The 18,389-nt window shown below is 46.8% G+C and overlaps 1 protein-coding gene across 1 annotated transcript in view; it reads right to left on the bottom strand.

Moving 5' to 3' along the window:
• The window catches only part of sgsm1a (small G protein signaling modulator 1a), a 32,707-nt gene that overhangs the window by 13,843 nt on the left and 475 nt on the right, over positions 1 to 18,389 (bottom strand). Inside the window, 6 exon segments of the mRNA XM_061768254.1 lie at positions 1,745 to 1,882; positions 2,068 to 2,213; positions 4,152 to 4,219; positions 4,382 to 4,534; positions 4,627 to 4,789; positions 10,084 to 10,159. Coding sequence (XP_061624238.1) covers positions 1,745 to 1,882; positions 2,068 to 2,213; positions 4,152 to 4,219; positions 4,382 to 4,534; positions 4,627 to 4,789; positions 10,084 to 10,159 — 744 coding nt within the window.

The raw sequence follows: 18,389 nt of genomic DNA, 5'->3' as shown, positions 1-18,389 counted from the left end.
CATAATGCAACCCTATGGGGGGCACAAGCCAGTCCAAACAGTAGGCCGGTCCCAAGCCCGGATAAACGCAGAGGGTTGCGTTCAAACTTTGCCAAACAAATCCAAAGAATTCCATACCGGATCGGTCGTGGCCCGGGTTAACAACGTCCGCCACCGGCGCCGTCAACCTGCAGGGCGCCGGTGGAAATTCAGCTTCTGTGGGTCGAAGTCGAAGAAGAAGAGGTGGAAAGCGGGTTCTTCGGCAGAAAGAGAAGAGGAAAGCACAGTCTAGAACTGAATGTTTGAATGACTTTGAATGTCGGGACTATGACAGGAAAATCTCAGGAGTTGGTTGACATGAGGATTCAGAGAAAGGTTGATATATTGTGTGTCCAGGAGACCAGGCGGAAAGGCAGTAAGGCGAGAAGTTTAGGGGCAGGGTTGAAATTACACACATACATTGAGATGCGACACAGGGCAAAGGCAAAGGTGGCGAAGGCAAACAAGAGGCATATGATGACATGCATGCCAGGTTGGACACGAAAGAAGGAGAAAAGGATCTCTACAGGCTGGCCAGACAGAGGGATAGAGATGGGAAGGATGTGCAGCAGGTTAGGGTGATTAAGGATAGAGGATGCCAGTTGTGTGCTAGATAGATGGAAAGAATACTTCGAGGACTTGATGACTGAGGAAAATGAGAGAGAAGGGAGAGTAGAAGAGGCAAGTGGCAATGATTAGTAAGGAGGAAGTTAGAAAGGCATTAAAGAGGATGAAAAATGGAAAGGCAGTTGGTCCTGATGACATTCCTGTGGAGGTACGCAAGCATCTACGAGAGGCGGCTGTGGAGTTTTTGACCAGCTTGTTCAATAGAATTCTAGAGCGTGAGAAGATGCCTGAGGAATGGAGGAAAAGTGTGCTGGTGCCCATTTTTAAGAACAAGGGTGATGTGCGGAGCTGTGGGAACTATAGAGGAATAACGTTGATAAGCCACACAACGAAGTTATGGGAAAGAGTAGTGGAGGCTCGACTCAGGACAGAAGTGAGTATTTGCGAGCAACAGTATGCTATCATGCCTACAAAGAGTACCACAGATGCATTATTTGCCTTGAGGACGTTGATGCAAAAGTACAGAGAAGGTCAGAAGGAGCTACTTTGTGTCTTTGTAGATCTAGACAGAGTACCCAGAGAGGAACTGTGGTACTGCATGCGGAAGTCTGGAGTGGCAGAGAAGTATGGTAGAATGATACAGGACATGTACGAGGGCAGCAGAACAGCGGTGAGGTGTGACAGAGGAATTGAAGGTGGAGGTGGGACTGCATCAGGGATCAGCCCTGAGCCCCTTCCTGTTTGCAGTGGTGATGGATAGACAGGAGGATGCAGGAGATAGGCTTACATGGAAAAGGAGAACGCGCTGTGGCGACCCCTAAAAGGGACAAGCCGGAAGGAAAAGAAGAAGGCCGTCTGCAACATATTGAGAGGAAGAAAAAAAAAAACGGAACCAATTCCTTTTTGGAACGGTGACCTGAACTTTGAAGTCGTTCGTGTAGAAAAATGAGCTTTCCCAACACTGATCCTGCATTAGTTCACAACGCAATTTATATCCCAGCTTTAAGAAAAATCGCAATGTCCTTTTTTCCCCAATATCGATTTCAAAGCATATACTGTAAATATATGTACATGTATTGTAAAGAGTTTCTAATCATTTGGTGACCTGATTTCGCTTGTCTAGTGTATAGATTGAGTTGTTTTTCCACCAAACACTTACTGGCTGAACGAGCACATTGTTTTTGCCGAACAGCAGCGTCGCCCTGTTGTTTTGATGCAGCGACTCGACGTAGTCGCGCGCTGATGGCGAGGGAGAGGGCCGCTCGTCCATGCTGCTGCTGGAGTGACGCTTCTGGATCTGAAATATTCATGCCAAAGAGCACTATCACACTGCCTAAAGCGCACAGAACATTTCATTTCTTTCTTTGTCTTGACACACGCTACCTATGAAAGAGCAATTTTAACCTGACACACCCGCACCAGCAGGGGAATGAAAGTCATTTTGGGAAAAAAAGTGACATTAAGATATAAAGGTAAACTCACACACAACGCGGGCCTCTTGGTGGGCGAGTCCTGCCTGCAGTGAGCACTGTGGATGCGATGCCTTTGCACCAACTCGTCGGCCGAGGGATCGGTCCAGAAGTGGTCGGCCGTCTTCATCTTCGTATACTCCAAAGCGCAAGGTCCCACTGTCACAGTGGAGGTTCACAGTTACATCGGGACACCGGCCGTAAAGTCATGTGCATCCGATGCTCAAGCACAGTGCAAATACACATTTCGTGAGCGCCACCTGGAAAATCAAATAAGATGCACTGTAAAAACATGATTCTGCCTTTGAGCGTAATACGCTGCTTTCCAAACTATTACGGAAACGATACTCTTCTCAGATTTTCCTAAATAGTCGATGCAAATGATAGTGAGCATAAGTTTCAATTCATCAAATGTTAAGAGTATAATTTGAACAAACCTCAAACTTAAAATGCACCGTTCCAAATGATTACGCACAACAGAGTTTCCAAAATGTTACAAGTTGTCAAGAACCGAAGATAGTCATTTGTTGAAGTTGCAACACGAGGAGGTCATATTTACTGAATTCAGAAGCTATTTCAATCAAAAACGTCAAGTTGCATGAGAACATAGAACCCCCTTATTTGATAGCGGCTTCCCAAGTCGAGTTTTTGGGCAGCTTCTGTTTGAATGTATTTGGAGTCTGTCAGAAGAGCCTCGGCAGAGCTGCTGTTTGGATGTCAACTTCTGCCCACCCTCATTGATCTTTCGCTTGAGTTCTCAACAGACAACTCCACCATGATTTGCTCTCCTTGTCGAGGTAGGTATTGCACTATTGCTTGCACCGTGCACTTTTCACACCTTCAGGGGCTGACCAGCTCTTTCCCCCTGATTGTGGCCCAAAACATGACTCCGCCACCTCCTTGCCGACATCTCAGCCTTGTCGGGACTTGGTGGCATCCGCGACTCCGTCCATCTGGACCGTCCAAGGTTACTACGCAGGACTCACCGGTGAACAATCTCACGCCGCAAGAAATACCCCTGCATCGTTGGCTCTGCATTTACATCGACTATTTAGGAAAATCTGAGAAAAATATCATTTGCATAATAATGTGGAACACTGTAATGTTCAGTTTTACAACTGTCAGAGAGGTTTTAATTTTAACGAGGTATTTTACAGTGGAGTACAAACGGACTGCATCAAAGTATAAGCGTTTCTCATATTTTGGGAGTGTCAAATCCAAGTGTGTCAAAAAAGTTCCAGGACTGGCGTCACAGAAGATATTTTTCACGACGGTTGAGTCAATGTGGGCCAGATGATCAACCAGCACGTCTACAAAGAAAGTCTGCGGCGTTTACTTCGTTCAAGAGCGTGAGAAGATGCGAGAGTTGTGGCAGGACAACTCAGGGCTGCTCATGACAACATGCCTTGAGCATCAGACAATTCCTGGCAGAGAAGAACATTGCCGTGCTGGAGCAGCCTCCCTACTCACCTGACCAGGCTCCGTAAAAAAATGTTCCCCTCTTGACCGTGCTCCAGGAGGTGGTTGACATCAAGATAGCTGTGACGACGGCACTGCGGAGGATGCCGGAAGAATCCTTCAAGGAGTGCAAGAAGGCGTGGCAGAGAAGGCTGGAAAAATGTCTTCGACTCCAGGAAAAAAATGTTGTTTGGATTTGCAATATATCAGTCCTGGAACTTATCTGACACACCTCATACGTCTCAGCAAGGTGCAATGCAAAATGCACATCATATTAATTAACCGTTAAATGGAAAAACTCTCTCTTAGTACCAACGAAAACATGGCATTATTTTCATGATCATGACAAAAGGCAGAATTTTTTTATACAACTTTCATCAGATTCTTAATCAATATCCCCGGGTAGTAAATCCACATCTAATTCAATCTCAAATGAAGGTCCCTGCTGCGGTTTACACGACACTTTTAGGCTTCAGTAAAAGGTATCATTACCGCCACAGGAAAGGGTACATATAAAAGCTTTTAGTTGCAATTCAGCTGCTATGACCACCAAAATCCCACTTTCATGTCTAATTGAGCCAAATAAGTCGTTTTTGGAGAAAACTCCTGTAAAAGCTTGCTCATAAAGTCCGAAATTACCCAGCAAAGAAGCAAGGATGGGTCCATCTACAGGGTCCATTAGAACAGCCTCCTTCTCGTAATATTTACTGGAAGACAAGATAAATAGAAATAGCATCTGTCAGGTGGGGAGGACAGAGAGTTCCCGCCAAAAATCACACACACACTCACTCACTCACACACACACACACACACACACACACACACACACAGACCTGAATAGCATAACATTTCACACTTTGTGAAAGCACCTGCTGTTTTCCACCAAGAAGAGGACAATCTTGTCCAGCACCTTCTCGAAAAGAGCTGTCCTAATCCACAGGTTCTTAATGGCCTTGGGAGCGAGGCTGGGAAGCCGAGGCATTCGGCGCAGGCTGTCCTGGCTTTGCAAACTTTGGCTTCGTCTGCAAGCAGACGTCACAAGTTGTCGAGAAATAATGACGTGTCAGAAGCAACACGGGATCGTCGTTCGTTGCCTGCTCTGTGCCACTCTCACTTGGTCTCGATAATCTGCTCCAGGTCCTGGGCCTTCTTGCACAGCTCCTCAGCCGGGGCAAAGCTCTTGCCCACCTTCATGAACAGGGCGGCTATTTTGTTGCTTCGAAGAAAGCCCGCCGCTCGACGTTTCAGCCCGTGCAAAACGCATGCCTCCACCGCAGCTGTTCGAGCACACAAGGTTGGAAAAAAAGCAAAACTCTATGAGGCTATTACACGCATGTATTATGATGTGAGGAAAGTGCCAGCTTTTTATTTGACCTATTCTTTATTTTTAGTTTTTACTATGCACAATAAAATAAAAATCGCTCCATTTTTTTGTTTTTACTATGCACCTTATTGTGGTGGAGGGGTTTTGTGTCCCGATGATCCGAGGAGCCAAGTTGGCAGGGTCACCCGTGGCAAACAGGTCCAAGGCGATGCACTAGACTAAACACAGCTACAAAAACCCCTATGATGACAAACAATTCAGGAAGACGTTTTCCCTTACCCGGGGCCCCCCTCTGGAGCCAGGCCCGGAGGTGGGGCTCGAAGGCGAGCGCCTGGTGGCCCTGCGGGGCACGGCCCGAAAGGGTAACCTGGGACCTGGGTCCCCCTTCCCGTGGGCTCGCCACCTGCGGGAGGGACCATAGGGGTCGGGTGCAATGCGAGCCGGGCGGTGGCCGAAGGCAGGGACCAGCTCTACACCCTCGGCAGGGTCCTCGAGGGTGCGTGGGAGTTCGCCCAACTAGTCTGCATGTGTTTTGTGGACTTGGAGAAGGCGTTCGACCGTGTCCCTCGGGAAGTCCTGTGGGTGTTGCTTCGGCAGTACGGGGTACCGAACCCCCTGATACAGGCTGTTCAGTCCCTGTACGACCGGTGTCAGAGTTTGGTCCGCATTGCCGGCAGTAAGTCGGACTCGTTCCCGGTGAGTGTTGGACTCGGCCAAGGCTGCCCTTTGTCACCGATTCTGTTCAGAACCTTTATGGACAGAATTTCTAGATGCAGAGAGGTTCCGCTTTGGTGGCCTCAGGATTGCATCTCTGCTTTTTGCAGATGATGTGGTTCTGTTCGCTTCATCAAGCCGTGATCTCCAACTCTCACTGGAGCGGTTCGCAGCAGAGTGTGAAGCGGCTGGGATGAGAATCAGCACCTCCAAATCTGAGACCGTGGTCCTCAGTCGGAAAAGGGTGGCGTGAGATCCTGCCCCAAGTGGAGGAGTTCAAGTATCTTGGGGTCTTGTTCACGAGTGAAGGAAGAACGGGACGGGAGATCGACAGGCAGATCGGCGCAGCGTCTGCAGTGATGCGGACTTTGTATCGGTCCGTTGTGGTGAAGGAGCAGCTAAACCGAAAAGCGGAGCTCTCAATTTACCGGTCGATCTACGTTCCAACGCTCACCTATGGTCACGAGCTGCGGGTCGTGACCGAAAAAACGAGATCCCGGATCCGAGCGGCCGAAATGAGTTTCCTCCGCAGGGTATCCGGACTCTCCCTTAGAGAATGGGTGAGAAGCTCGCTCATCCGGGAGGGGCTCAGAGTAGAGCTGCTGCTCTTCCACATGGAGAGGAGCCAGAGGAGGTGGCTGGAGCATCTGATTCGGATGCCCCCCCCCCGGACGCCTCCCCGGTGAGGTGGTTCGGGCACGTCCCACCGGGAGGAGACCCCGGGGACGACCCGGAACACGCCGGAGAGACTACGTCTCTCGGCTGGCCTGGGAACGTCTCGGGAAGAGCTGGATGAAGTGGCTGGGGAGAGGGAAGTCCCTGCTAAAGCTTCTGCCCCCGCGACCCGACCTCGGATAGGCGGTAGAAAATGGATGCATGGACTATGCACAATAACATACTGTGATTATCACTGAAAACCCTTTCTGCCACTTTTTAAAACTTGAAGCAGCATATTGCGCAATCACTAGAATGAGCTTCGAGGCAGTCTGCCCTCTGCTTGAAGGCCTACGTGTCAGCGCCTGGAGCTGTGTTGACATTTGAGTCCTCTTCAGGGCTAATCCTGTGCCTCTGTTCACATGGGGTCACATGGCAGACCGTGGTTGCCGTGGCAACCCCTGTTGATAGCGCGACGGAGCTTCGGATGAGCTTGCGCCGGAAGGGAGGGAGGGAGGGAGGGAGGGAGGGAGGGGCGGGCGGCCGAGGCTCCTCGGCATCACAATCTGTGTTTCCTTCAAACGCGGCGTCTCATCTCCTGCAAAAGTGCACCAGGCGTTTTTCCTCTGTCACCGCTGAAACCCCATTTACAGTGGCTCCGAGCGCGGTTGAACTTCAACGTTGCTCATCAAAGTGTCCGTCTCTTACAAAGTAATCCCCCATAAACAAGACCACATCTTCCTTGGTCGTTACATGCTCATGTCTTCCTCGGTGTTTCCTTCTGCTGATTTTTACTCACAACCATTATCACAGCAGGACATCTTCCAAAATGCAACATCTCATTCCTTAATCATCATCTTTGCTGACAAAAACATGCATGCACACATTCGCAAAGTACACAGTGGGATAACTGAGAATTTACCAATCACTTTCAACTTCATGTTCGATGGGATTCAGCTCCGGTAAAGACAAAATACATTTTGGATGATGTCCAGTCGTAGGCTTTTCCTGACATTTGATCGCTTTCCAGCAGAAGCCTGAAAGTTTTGTGCTCACACTGACTGCTATTTCAGACTTTGGATAATTCGTCCACCTTGCCTAAGCAAGAGGGAATTATGAACAGTTCCAGCTAAAGGAAAACAGCCCCAAAGCCTGATGTTGCCACCACCATGCTTCACTGTAGGGTTGGTCTTTTTGGGGTAATGAGCAGTGGAATGCTGGCCCAAAAGTTTCATTGGACCATCACAAATGTTCACCCATTTTGGAGATGTTGTCATGTATGGCCCAATGAAACCAAGAAATGAAAGGACGACATTATGAACAGTGTGAAATAGCAGTCGCTGTCCACGCAAAAATACCGTAGATACTCACAAAAATGTCCCAGCCCAAAAGCAGAACCGCTGACCCATCGATACAACAGCCCTAAATAATGGAACCTTGCGCCATTTAACACCAGTCACATCATTCACGCTCGCTCCGCTGCGTCTCGATGGACTTTCTGCGGCAGCTCGTCAAAGTAGCCACGAGGTTGCAGGCTAATTGCTCCCCGGAGAGCTGGCTGAGCTCTTCTCCCGTCCTCCGTTCGCTCGAATCGAGTCTACGCGGACCACGGTGAGATGGCAAAACGGGGAGGGGGGAGGGGGGAGGTGGCACGGAGATGGCGATTTTGTGAGCTGCTTAGTGTCCATTACGAGAAACACTCTCCTCCGACTGACCAGCGAGGCTTTGAAAAGATCCAGCGGATAATGTTGTTACTGACAGCAAAAACCTGATGCATGCACTATTAAACACAAAACCTACCACATTAAGTATTGAACACACTAAAGTGTCGTGTAAAAGGAGATGTTCAATCCTATTTTAATCAAATCTGTGTAGTACGTGACAGCATATTTACATAAACTTGCACTAGCTAAACTGTAAAAAGAGATTAGAGAAAAATGGCCAACATAATTTGCCTACCCTGAGGCTCATTTTACATTTAAAATGCAAAAGAAAATCCATTACCCATGCTTTTCACACTACAGGAAAAAAGCACTGGAGATTTAACTGGGTATTCGCTTCTTTTATAACCATTTGCAACAATTTGATTGAATTGAATGAAATGTCACAGTGACCGCAGCTTCGGACAGTCAGAACTGTTCTGACATCTGTTGGGGAATCAGACAAATTCCCATTTAGCGCCATCGCGCAACGTGAGGTAAGATGTCAGAACAACTGTTAGCGCTGCGTCGAGACAGCTCAGTGAGCAAGGATTCACGATTCCTGGTGTGAACAATTCATTCACGCTTTTGCATTTTCTTTGGATTTTTATTTGATTGTTCTTATTTGATTTTCGCACAAATAGCAGTCCGTACAAACCAATAAATATTGTTTGGTCTGAGACACACAGCTGCACGTGGGCAGTGCGTTTCTCACACGCTATAATAATAATATCGGGCTTCGCTGGCACCATTTGGTCAAGGGGGGAAAAAAACCTTAAATGCAAAAATGTTTATTTGAAGCAAAAACAAGCGTCTTACTCTACAAATAAATCTGAGATTAATGGCTATACAGTACATCAATTTATATTAACAGTCACTTCATTCATATATTGAGTATTAATTGGCAGTCATTTTGCAGTTACTACGTTTTTCAGCCTTGAAGAGACCAACCTATTGATTACCAAAAGTAGCATACTTTTCTGTATAGTTGTTCATATTATTTACTAGTATTACTTCATATTTGGTTCTATGGAGTAAAAACATCGACTTGTTAATGAGATTACTTACTGTCGCACATAATGACAAGACTGAGTGGAAAAGGTGTCATTACAAACCATCTGGCGTTTTAGTAATATAGACAAGCGCTCTAGATTTGTCAATAGCCAGTAGAACAAGCCCTTTTCACAGGAAGCACTTGGACGCAAGAGCGGAGGCTCATCTCAGGAGTAATTGGACCATTCATCAAGGGCTTGCCCCATTTTGGACAGACGAGGCTTGGGAGGGTTTATTCTGCCTTGGTAGAACACAGCCGGACATTTCAATGGTGATTAAAAAGCTTTATCAGCAACGGTGAGGCCAGTGAGCCCACCCTATGAATTTTTCCTTCAATATATTTGGGGAAAAAAACAATTAATAATAAAATAACACACATAAATATATATATATATATATATATATATTTTTTTTTTTAGAAAAAATGTTCTGTGCTAATACCACACGCTTTGGCATTGACAAAAAAAAGTAAACCTTGTGAAAATTGGTTGAGAAATTGCTCTGTTACGCTTGCAATGGTGCGTACCGCGCAGCTATTTGCTCATAAGCTAATTAGACACTGAGAGTTTTTGCCCAGTGTATCTGAATGTAAATGTTTCCGTGAAGTATCTTACGCCAAGATACGGTGGGTTCATACATGGTGGTACTTTCAGCGTGGTACTCTAGTACCCTTGATATTTGAATTTGACTACTTGGGAACTTTGTGGTACCTTTTTGGCCCCTGAATTAGCTACACTGGGTGCTTTTTGGGTAGACGGATTATTTGTATTACCCATTTTTTCTACGGGGAGGAATGGAAAAATCCGACATCGACCGGCATGCCGGAACAAACTGTGTGTGACTTCTGTTGAATGAATAAATGGGCTGCCTTATGGCTCATGTTAATTAAGTTAGCAGTCTGTGGTAATACGCTGCTTCCGTCTGTTAGCTTTTTTTTTTTACACCATTCACCCTTAACAAAAAGCGAAGTTTCCCCTTAAGTGGTGTTCTAAATTTGAGTCAAATACAGTTTCGTGAGCAATATAGCCAGCAGACACGCGGTCGGCTTTTGTGTTGCAGGATCGTTCACAGTGCAATGTCTCTAAATAAGCAGAGGTGTGAGGCAGCCGTATGTTTGCTTACTCACCACAAAGGGAAACAATATGGCTGCTGTCTTCATGAACAAATTTCCTGGTGACCGCTTCCTCCATAATCTGCTTCACCTGTCGATGACACGGCAGATGCTGGATGACTTACTCTTTAATATGCCGCAGCTGCACACACAGAATCTCCCAGGGGTTTGTTGAATGCTTGATAAATATATTTCAGAATAATAAGACGAGAGTCTTAGAAAAAAAAAAAAAAAAAAAGGAAGGTAGGATAATGAGGCACTTTAGGAGAACTGTCGTTGAAAAGTTGAAGGGAACAAAAACTGAGCGGGATGAGTGCTAGGATTCTGGATGAGTCACCATCCAGTCTCACCCAGAGGATCATCCCGAAGAATTTGGAAGTCAAAAGGGAGACAACATGTTGCTATTCTACGTCAAACCCCTTTTCTACCTTGAGCGGGAGCAATTGATCGCGGTGCATTAAAGCGTCATGACATCCTTTCGTGTTCACTTACAAAATAAGCAACAAGGTCCGCTTTGCACGCTCTCAAAGTCATACTTGTAATTGGTCGCCATGGGGATGTAAAGTCCTCCCTGCTGTCCTGACAACTGCTAAGGAACACTAGTTAAGACCTAATCAATCAGTCGCCATGGCAAAGTCCTATTTGTGCTCGTCGTCGTGAATCATTTCCTGCCGAAACAAGTCTGTCCGCAACCGACATCATGTCTTCCACGCTGGCCGCTTCATATTTGATTCTCGCGCATCTTTTTAGAATTCAACTCTCTCTGAAGAAACTGTAACGCTCTCTTCCTAAAGCTCGTGGTGACTTTTTCAGATGTCCCAACAACTTCTCTTGCGCGCCAACTCTGAGCGCAAGCATAGAACGCCAGCTACACAAAATAGCGGCAAGCGAGACGGGAACAAACATTTCCGTGGGGAAGACGTTTGCTTTGCGCACGCAGCCACTATTACAAGACGAAGTGGGTGCTAACTGAATACTACCTCTAAGCTGTTTACTGTATTTGTCAGGGTACGCAATGTTTGAAGACTTTTGGGCTCATAGTTTGTGGTGTATTAATGGCTTCAATATTAATATGGGCAATTGTTACTCGACAAATTTGATCGGTTTTAGGGGTCGTCAATTAACGGAAATTGATTAAACGCGGCCGCGAACGGCACGGGCCGACTGTACACCCAATAGAGCCGAATCCATCTGAGGCTCACATCAATGTAATTATCAACCAGTATCATGACGCTTACTAACAAATACACACAATTACAAATGTTACGAACCTTGGAAGTCAGTTCAATGAAAGGCTTTCATCCAAGCAGATCTCCATCAAGCCCAATTTCTCTCAGCAGAATTACTGCGCTAAATACGGCACTGCCACGCAAATCGGAGTTTCTCCCATTGTTGGCTTACGGACGGATGAAAGCGGACGCTAGCTCTGCCGGCTACTGTATCTAACCGTGATGCAGCCATTCATTTAACTGTGAAAAGTAACTCTTGAGTTTGAGCCATCGCGACAGCTGCGAACGCTCGCGGGCACGCAGGCTCGGAGGCCATCTTCAAACGGATCTGTTGCCTTTGTGGCTGAACATCGGTGGATTTGCTTTTCTGTCCAAGAGGCACACACAATGGTTTACCATCATTTGTTTCCCTTTTTCATGCGTGTAAGGCCCAAAGCTCTCTCTCAGACCGCTGCAACGGTCGCTCCTCAATAAAGTTCTCTTTATTCACCGAAGCTGCTATGAGCGAAGTCAATCTTCACCATCAAGCCTCACGGTCACCTACGCCAGGTGACAAAGCGAACGGGACCCCGCACTCGTCCAGTTTCCACGTCGACATTGGTGATGTATTGAAACCTTTGCTGGATGGCATGGCTCGCTACCGCGTTCATATTGCTGCTCGTATTTCCCACGAAGAACTGTGAGGTGCAGCTACTTTATGAGGCAAAATGCCCACCGCCGACCAAAGAACAACACCGGACATTTTTCCTAATGGGAAGAAGGTCCTTACTCTTCTCCAGACTGGCAAAGACACCAAGTGAGCTGCCACATTTTGACCACAGTAGACCGGTGACGCATGTGACGGGTAACATTTGTTCCCACTTTTGAAGTTTCCATTTGCTGTTTCCCAGATCAATATGGGTGAAATAAAATGATTACGCCCTTTCTTTTGGAAAGATGTCATGAAAAAAACCCAAAAAGGGAGCAAAAGGTTTTGCCCGTGAAAGACTTTCTATCAAACCAATGAGGCACATTTGGCCTCTTTGGATGAGTGATATCTGGATGATATCTTCAGCACCAACAAAAAGGATTCCTGCTCCAACGCACATATTCATGATTCATTAACCAGCCTGATGACATGGATTCCTTGACTTTTGCCAGCTTTAGTTTGATTTCTCATCGCTCATATTTGGGTTACCTATCAGGTCTCGGATGTATTCCTGAGGCAAAGTGTCCGAGCGCGGACGGGCCGCAAGTCGCTATGGAGACGACACGCGTTGCACAGTACGGTTCTGCCGAAGCCAATACGTCAATAAGATTCTTTTATCTCGGAAAGGAGCTAAATGAAAGCGGCGCCTCAAAGAATAACCTCACTGAAGCTAAGCTGTGGAAAAAAATCGGTGCTCATTTGGTGCTGTGGAGGATCAATTGAGACGATTTGTGGACTACAACTAAAATGTCACCTTGACGTAGTGGTTCCCAAACTTTCTCTGCTGGGCCCCCCCTTATTTAAAAAAAAAAAAAAAACAGGGCATACAGATACATTTTGTTGTCAGAGTCCATTGTAGTTTATTTCATAAATTGTAATGAATACAAACCTCAACATTTTTGTAAAAAATTAAAGTGACCTACCATAAACTGTGTGAGTGCTTTCAACCAGCTCAAATGTGTAACGATGTTCAGTGTACCAGCCGTCTTTTTCAAAAAAAAAAATAATCATAATAATTCTGTCATGAACTGCCGTGCAGTACTATTGTCGGCGCCTGGGTGGCGCTCGGTGCCCTCTCGCCCTCTCTCTTTCCAGCACCTTCCTCACCTGCCTGATCCCGGAACTCCTCTCCAAAGTGTTGCAGCTTCTCCAAGCGGCACCGCGGCCCACCCGCCTCACGTAAGACGCGTTATTCCTCGTTCCCTTTTTGACTCCTGCGTCTCTCCTCGCTCTCAATGTTTTCCCCGTGTTCCCGATCCCCGTCATTCCTGCCGCCAAGCCAGCCGGCTGTCCTCGCCACTGCCTGCCAACCCACCTAGGACCACCTCCATTAACTTTCAGAAATAAACCGTTCATCATAATCTATCTGCCGCCGCCTGCTCCTCTCCGTTCGTGGCATATTCAACATTGCTATTAATACCTTTTTGAAAAATTGCCTCTCTGCAAGGCACGGTGGGCGACTGGTTAGAGCGTCTGCCTCACAGTTCTGAGGACCGGGGTTCAAACCCCGGCCCCACATGTGTGGAGTTTGCCTGCGTGGGTTTTTTTTCCGGGCACTCCGGTTTCTTCCCACATCCCCAAAACACGCACGCTCGGTTAATCGGGGACTCTAAATTGCCCGTAGGTGTGAATGTGAGTGCGAATGGTTGTGTGGTTATATGTGCCCTGCGATTGGCTGGCAACCGGTTCAGGGTGTACCCCGCCCCGCCTCCTGCCCGACGATAGCCGGGAGAGGCTCCGGTGCTTCCGCGACCCGCGTGAGGATAACCGACTCTGATAACGGATGGATGGGCCTCGCTGCAAAAAGGGGCTTTTAAAACATGGAGCAACTCCCTGAGAGGAAACTCCCTGCACATTTGAGCCTCTGAGGCTCAGCAGCACCCCCCCCCCCGTCCAACTGCGGCCCATGAAAGACTGCGAGAAACATTAGCAAGACTTGAATGCTGGCGGAGAAAAAATGGCCAAAGTTCCACAAGACACTGCGTTTCAGGCAAGCGGGGCTGCCGTAGTGTCAATGGCGCCGTGACGGCTTGATGAATGTGTGTTTCATTAGCGCCCCCGGAAGGCGTCATTCAGAGCGATAAAGGACGTTCGGGCTATTCCGGTTCACTTCTGCAATAGCAGAGGAGAGAAAGCAGAAGGCCCATCTATTAGCATCCAATCTTCACGACTGATCATCGAGGTGGCCGCCACAGGCCGCGCGTGGACGGCCTCCATACTGTCGGATAAGAAAGAGCAAATGTTCATCCATGAAAACTAAGCCCGTGCATATTAATCGATCGGGCGATCAACTGTCGATTGCGGTGAATGGATTGTCGATTCGAGTCGAAAAAAACCGAAGCACAACGGAGAGTTTTCATTGGAAGACAAAGAAGACGCAGATACGAATGATCTGATCCTTTGTCGCAGATGCCGAATGATTTTGTTCTATCGTACAAAAATACTAATTGAAATAGGCTTTGGGAAACAAATGATTTGTTTTTTATGAATTGATGGTTTGCTAAATATAGGTCAGCACGACAATATAGTAATAATGATGAATAATGTTACGAGGCAGCGAGTTGACGTAATTCCACGTTCCCAGTCCACGCAGCCGCATCACAGCCCGGGAATAGCCGACAACGGGATCCGTCTTGATTTCGCAGAATATAGGACGCTGCTACCCGGTTTAGTGCAGAAGAGACGCGCCCATCGTTCACACGCTCCATCTTCCATCACAGCGAAAGATGTCGCACCAGCAGCCGCTCGCAACCGAGTTTGACCGTAAGGAACGGAAACCTCATTTAAGCTCGGCTCTTCATAAAACCGCATCTTCTTCCTTCTGCCAGCGCAGCCAGATCATATCACATTCAGACTGCGAATGCACTTAACTGTGGGATAATGTGTAATGATCGCTATGACAACGGTCACCTTTTTCTCGGCAGTAGCTCCCACATGAAATCTCGCCGTCGTTTGACGACAACCGTCTCGAAACTTCTCGGTATTTCAACAGAAGACCGTGCAACGTGCTGACATCGGTATGCTTCGCTGATTCTATCTTTTGTATCTCTTTCCTTTGGCGTTTGCGTGTGCGCGCACACAACAGAACAGAAAGAAAGAAGAGGTCTCATTCCAACCGATTTTTGGGCCAGAAGCAGACATCCTGCGCTCTCGAGATAATGGCCACTGTTATTGGACGGCACGTCGGAGTGCACCGATGGCAAATAAGCAGGTGGAAGAGGACCACGCGCATACGGCGATCTCGAGGAACGCCCGCACAGTCAAATTCAATCAAGATGCCAGAAAAAGATCAGCAGCTTTAATTGGCACAGAAGTCAAGTCAATAACCAAGCAAAGATGTGTCTTTCTTCCTACCGTATTGCGGTTGCAGTTTCTAACACTTAACACTTGGCTAAATCGGACATCTCTCTAAATCCCTTTTCCCTATCGAAAGGAATGGAAATGCCATGAATCGCTTCCGGTCTCTCAAAAGCAGTCACAAGAAAATCTAAAGAATTCATGATTTCACACTTCAATCCATTTTGCTGCTCCTTGGCCAACAGGGGGCAGTATCGTGCGTAGATTTGAGGATGAAACACACAAGTCGTTCAGTGGTTTATCGCAGAGGATAACGAATGTGTGTCTGTGAGTATTGTCGTGCCACATATGTATGCATTGCTAACACTCGATGCTAGTTTGGTTAGCCTGTCTATGCCGCTTTGGAGTTTGCGTTATTGTTAAGCTAGCGGATTTTGGGAAGACAAATGACGTGGTTTGGCGAATTCCACAGTATGTCATTCTCTTTGTTGTAAGTTTAGTTCACCTTACATCTTGTCGACTCTCTGCCAAACTGCAGCTTGTTGTGAAGTTCGCTCCCATCGTCTCACATCCCTAACTCAATTTGTTGCTCAACTCACGACACAGAAAAGAGAAAAAAACAAAAAACAGTCAAGCAAGAGCTCGTATCTCGAACAACTTGTATGCCGGGTAACTCGTGTAAGTCAAAGTACCGCTTGGGTGGAATAGAATACATCATTATTAGTTCCACAAAGTTGTTGGGGTTATCTTCAAAATATGTAGAAATAAATCCCAAAATTGCGGAAGCTAACCCCCGCAATAAACGAGGGATTTTCTTCAGTTAATTAGATTGCGCAGGTGCAGTTAATATGATGCCTTTCATTTGTAGAGCGAGTGCGGAGTTCATCGTGGAAAGGGTCCGGTTGTCGCCGGTAAGAGGACCCGCTACCTCATCAGACTACATTTCGAACATTCCTCTTTTCCACAGCAGCCCAGATCGAATCCTATACTGCCGGGTGAAAATAAAGCACCTCCGTTACGGAGCAAAAGCAAATCAGAAACGAACCAGGTCACAAATCGGCAAAAGCAAAAGAGCGACGGTCCGTTTGTTCTGTGATCGTGCGGTCCGACAAAACGCAAAACAAAGTGTTCCCGCACATGAGGAGGCCCTCGGTGTGTGTTGGGAATCTCCATGGCAACAAGGTGATCAAGCGCGTACGTGTTAAGCGAGAAGCTCCGAAACAGAACAAACAGAGGGAAGCTCCCACCTCAGCGAAAAGCACGAGAGAACATTCAGTCGCTCGCCCGCTGCGGACCTTTCGACGTCGCTTGGCGACTCATTGGTTTGACCTTGAACATTTGTATGCATCAGTGATTCATTACGCCTAAATACTACAAAATGGCTCACATACGTGATTTGCCATTTTGAATTGAGTGAAAATACATTTTCAAATCAACGTGTCGCAAGCGCTCACACGCACCGAGAACAAGTCCAGCTCCGATGATGCGAAGAACGGCCAAATGATTTCGTTGGATGAATCATTTCCGTCTCCCTCTGAACAACACAACCTCGTCTTTTTCGAGGGGAAAACACCAATCTGTATTGTCCTCGACAATTCCACCGAATTGCGTCTCTTGGCATCCCGAAGCAGTAGAAGGTCTGATCTTATTTTGCAGTGTTGCTTTTGCAACTCTTATGCTGGTTTACAATCGTCTTTAATCACATCGCTAATGATTTCCATTTGGTTTTAAGAGGAGCTTCTGCAATGATTGCGTTTCATTGCTGTGTCCGAATATTTCAACCGCTCCAGCTACCCGAAGACTGTTCACACGCAAAAAGTGGCACAAAAAGCACCACCGCCGGAGACGTCACGTGACACTTCAGTTCGGCGAGCGTGCTAAATTAACTCCTGTTTCATGCTCACGTCATTGGCTGAGAAAGGGTTTGGTTATGATGTTAATTAGCCCCGATGTTGCGCAACATTTTCAGAAATGCTGCAGGCACACGACGACAGATTTACTTGGTGGTTCCATTTCACACTGGGTGGGTGGGCAACCACTCCAGAGACATACGTATTTGCACACAAAGACTAAAAAGTCCATTTTCCATGATGTCCCTTTTAAGTGGTTACTATTGAAGGAAGAGGAACGAAATGTACACCTCAAACTTGGCACAATATATCAACATCATGTGTCGCACTTCATCATTTCATGCTTCGTACACAATAAATTGTCTTAATATGCCACTTATGCCTTATTGTTTAGACTTTGATGACATGAATGTTGAAAAGGTGCAAGATTCCCTCTGTTATGCATCATCTAAGTGGGATTTTTATTTGTTTTATGATGCAGCAGTGAACTTCTTTTCGCGTCTGCGTGGCAGTCGGGAACGTCTAAATGTTACAATCAAACATCGACTGCATAGTTGGACGCTGAATCAGATTAGTACAGTTCCACTGTACACCAATTAACATTCAATTATTGACTTGAACATTAGTATATTTTACAAAACTACATTACATCGTTTAAAACTGGGCATATTTTACAAATTAAAACAAACAATGCCCTTTATTTCCACGCCTCAGCTCCTGAAGTTGTCTTGCCAAAAGTGAAACGACAAATGGGAAGAAAAAAATAATCACTTTTCCGTATCGGCGCAACGCATGATGGGATATATTGCAATTCTCGGGACTGACGGTTGCTCACTACTTTTGAAGATGCATTGAGGACACCGTGGGGGATAACCTTTACTCAACGTCGCTACAAAATGGCGAACTCGCTGTATAATACGGACGGGGAATGATTCTGAACACAATGAAGTTGGGGTGTTACCACAGTGACGCGACATGATGATGATGATGATGATGATGAGAAATATTGGAGGGACACAGACAGCTGAATAAAGCGAGAGTGGCCTCCATATTTGTTTCCCTTGTACATCACGCATTGATGCGCCGAACAGCTTGGTTGACACAACGCCGTCGTTATTAACACCACTGAACACCTGCAATGCAATCTGTGCCTTCCATACTGCTCCTCCTCTCACACTCACACATATTACTAATTACTGCTGGGGGGGGGGGGGGCACACACCCACCCGCGCACACACACACACACACACACACGCT

Source organism: Phyllopteryx taeniolatus, chromosome 3, assembly GCF_024500385.1.
Source record: "Phyllopteryx taeniolatus isolate TA_2022b chromosome 3, UOR_Ptae_1.2, whole genome shotgun sequence".
Classification (NCBI taxonomy): Eukaryota; Metazoa; Chordata; class Actinopteri; order Syngnathiformes; family Syngnathidae; genus Phyllopteryx; species Phyllopteryx taeniolatus.
The sequence above is the reverse complement of the archived record's forward strand: the minus strand, read 5'-3'. Positions and strand labels throughout refer to the sequence as shown.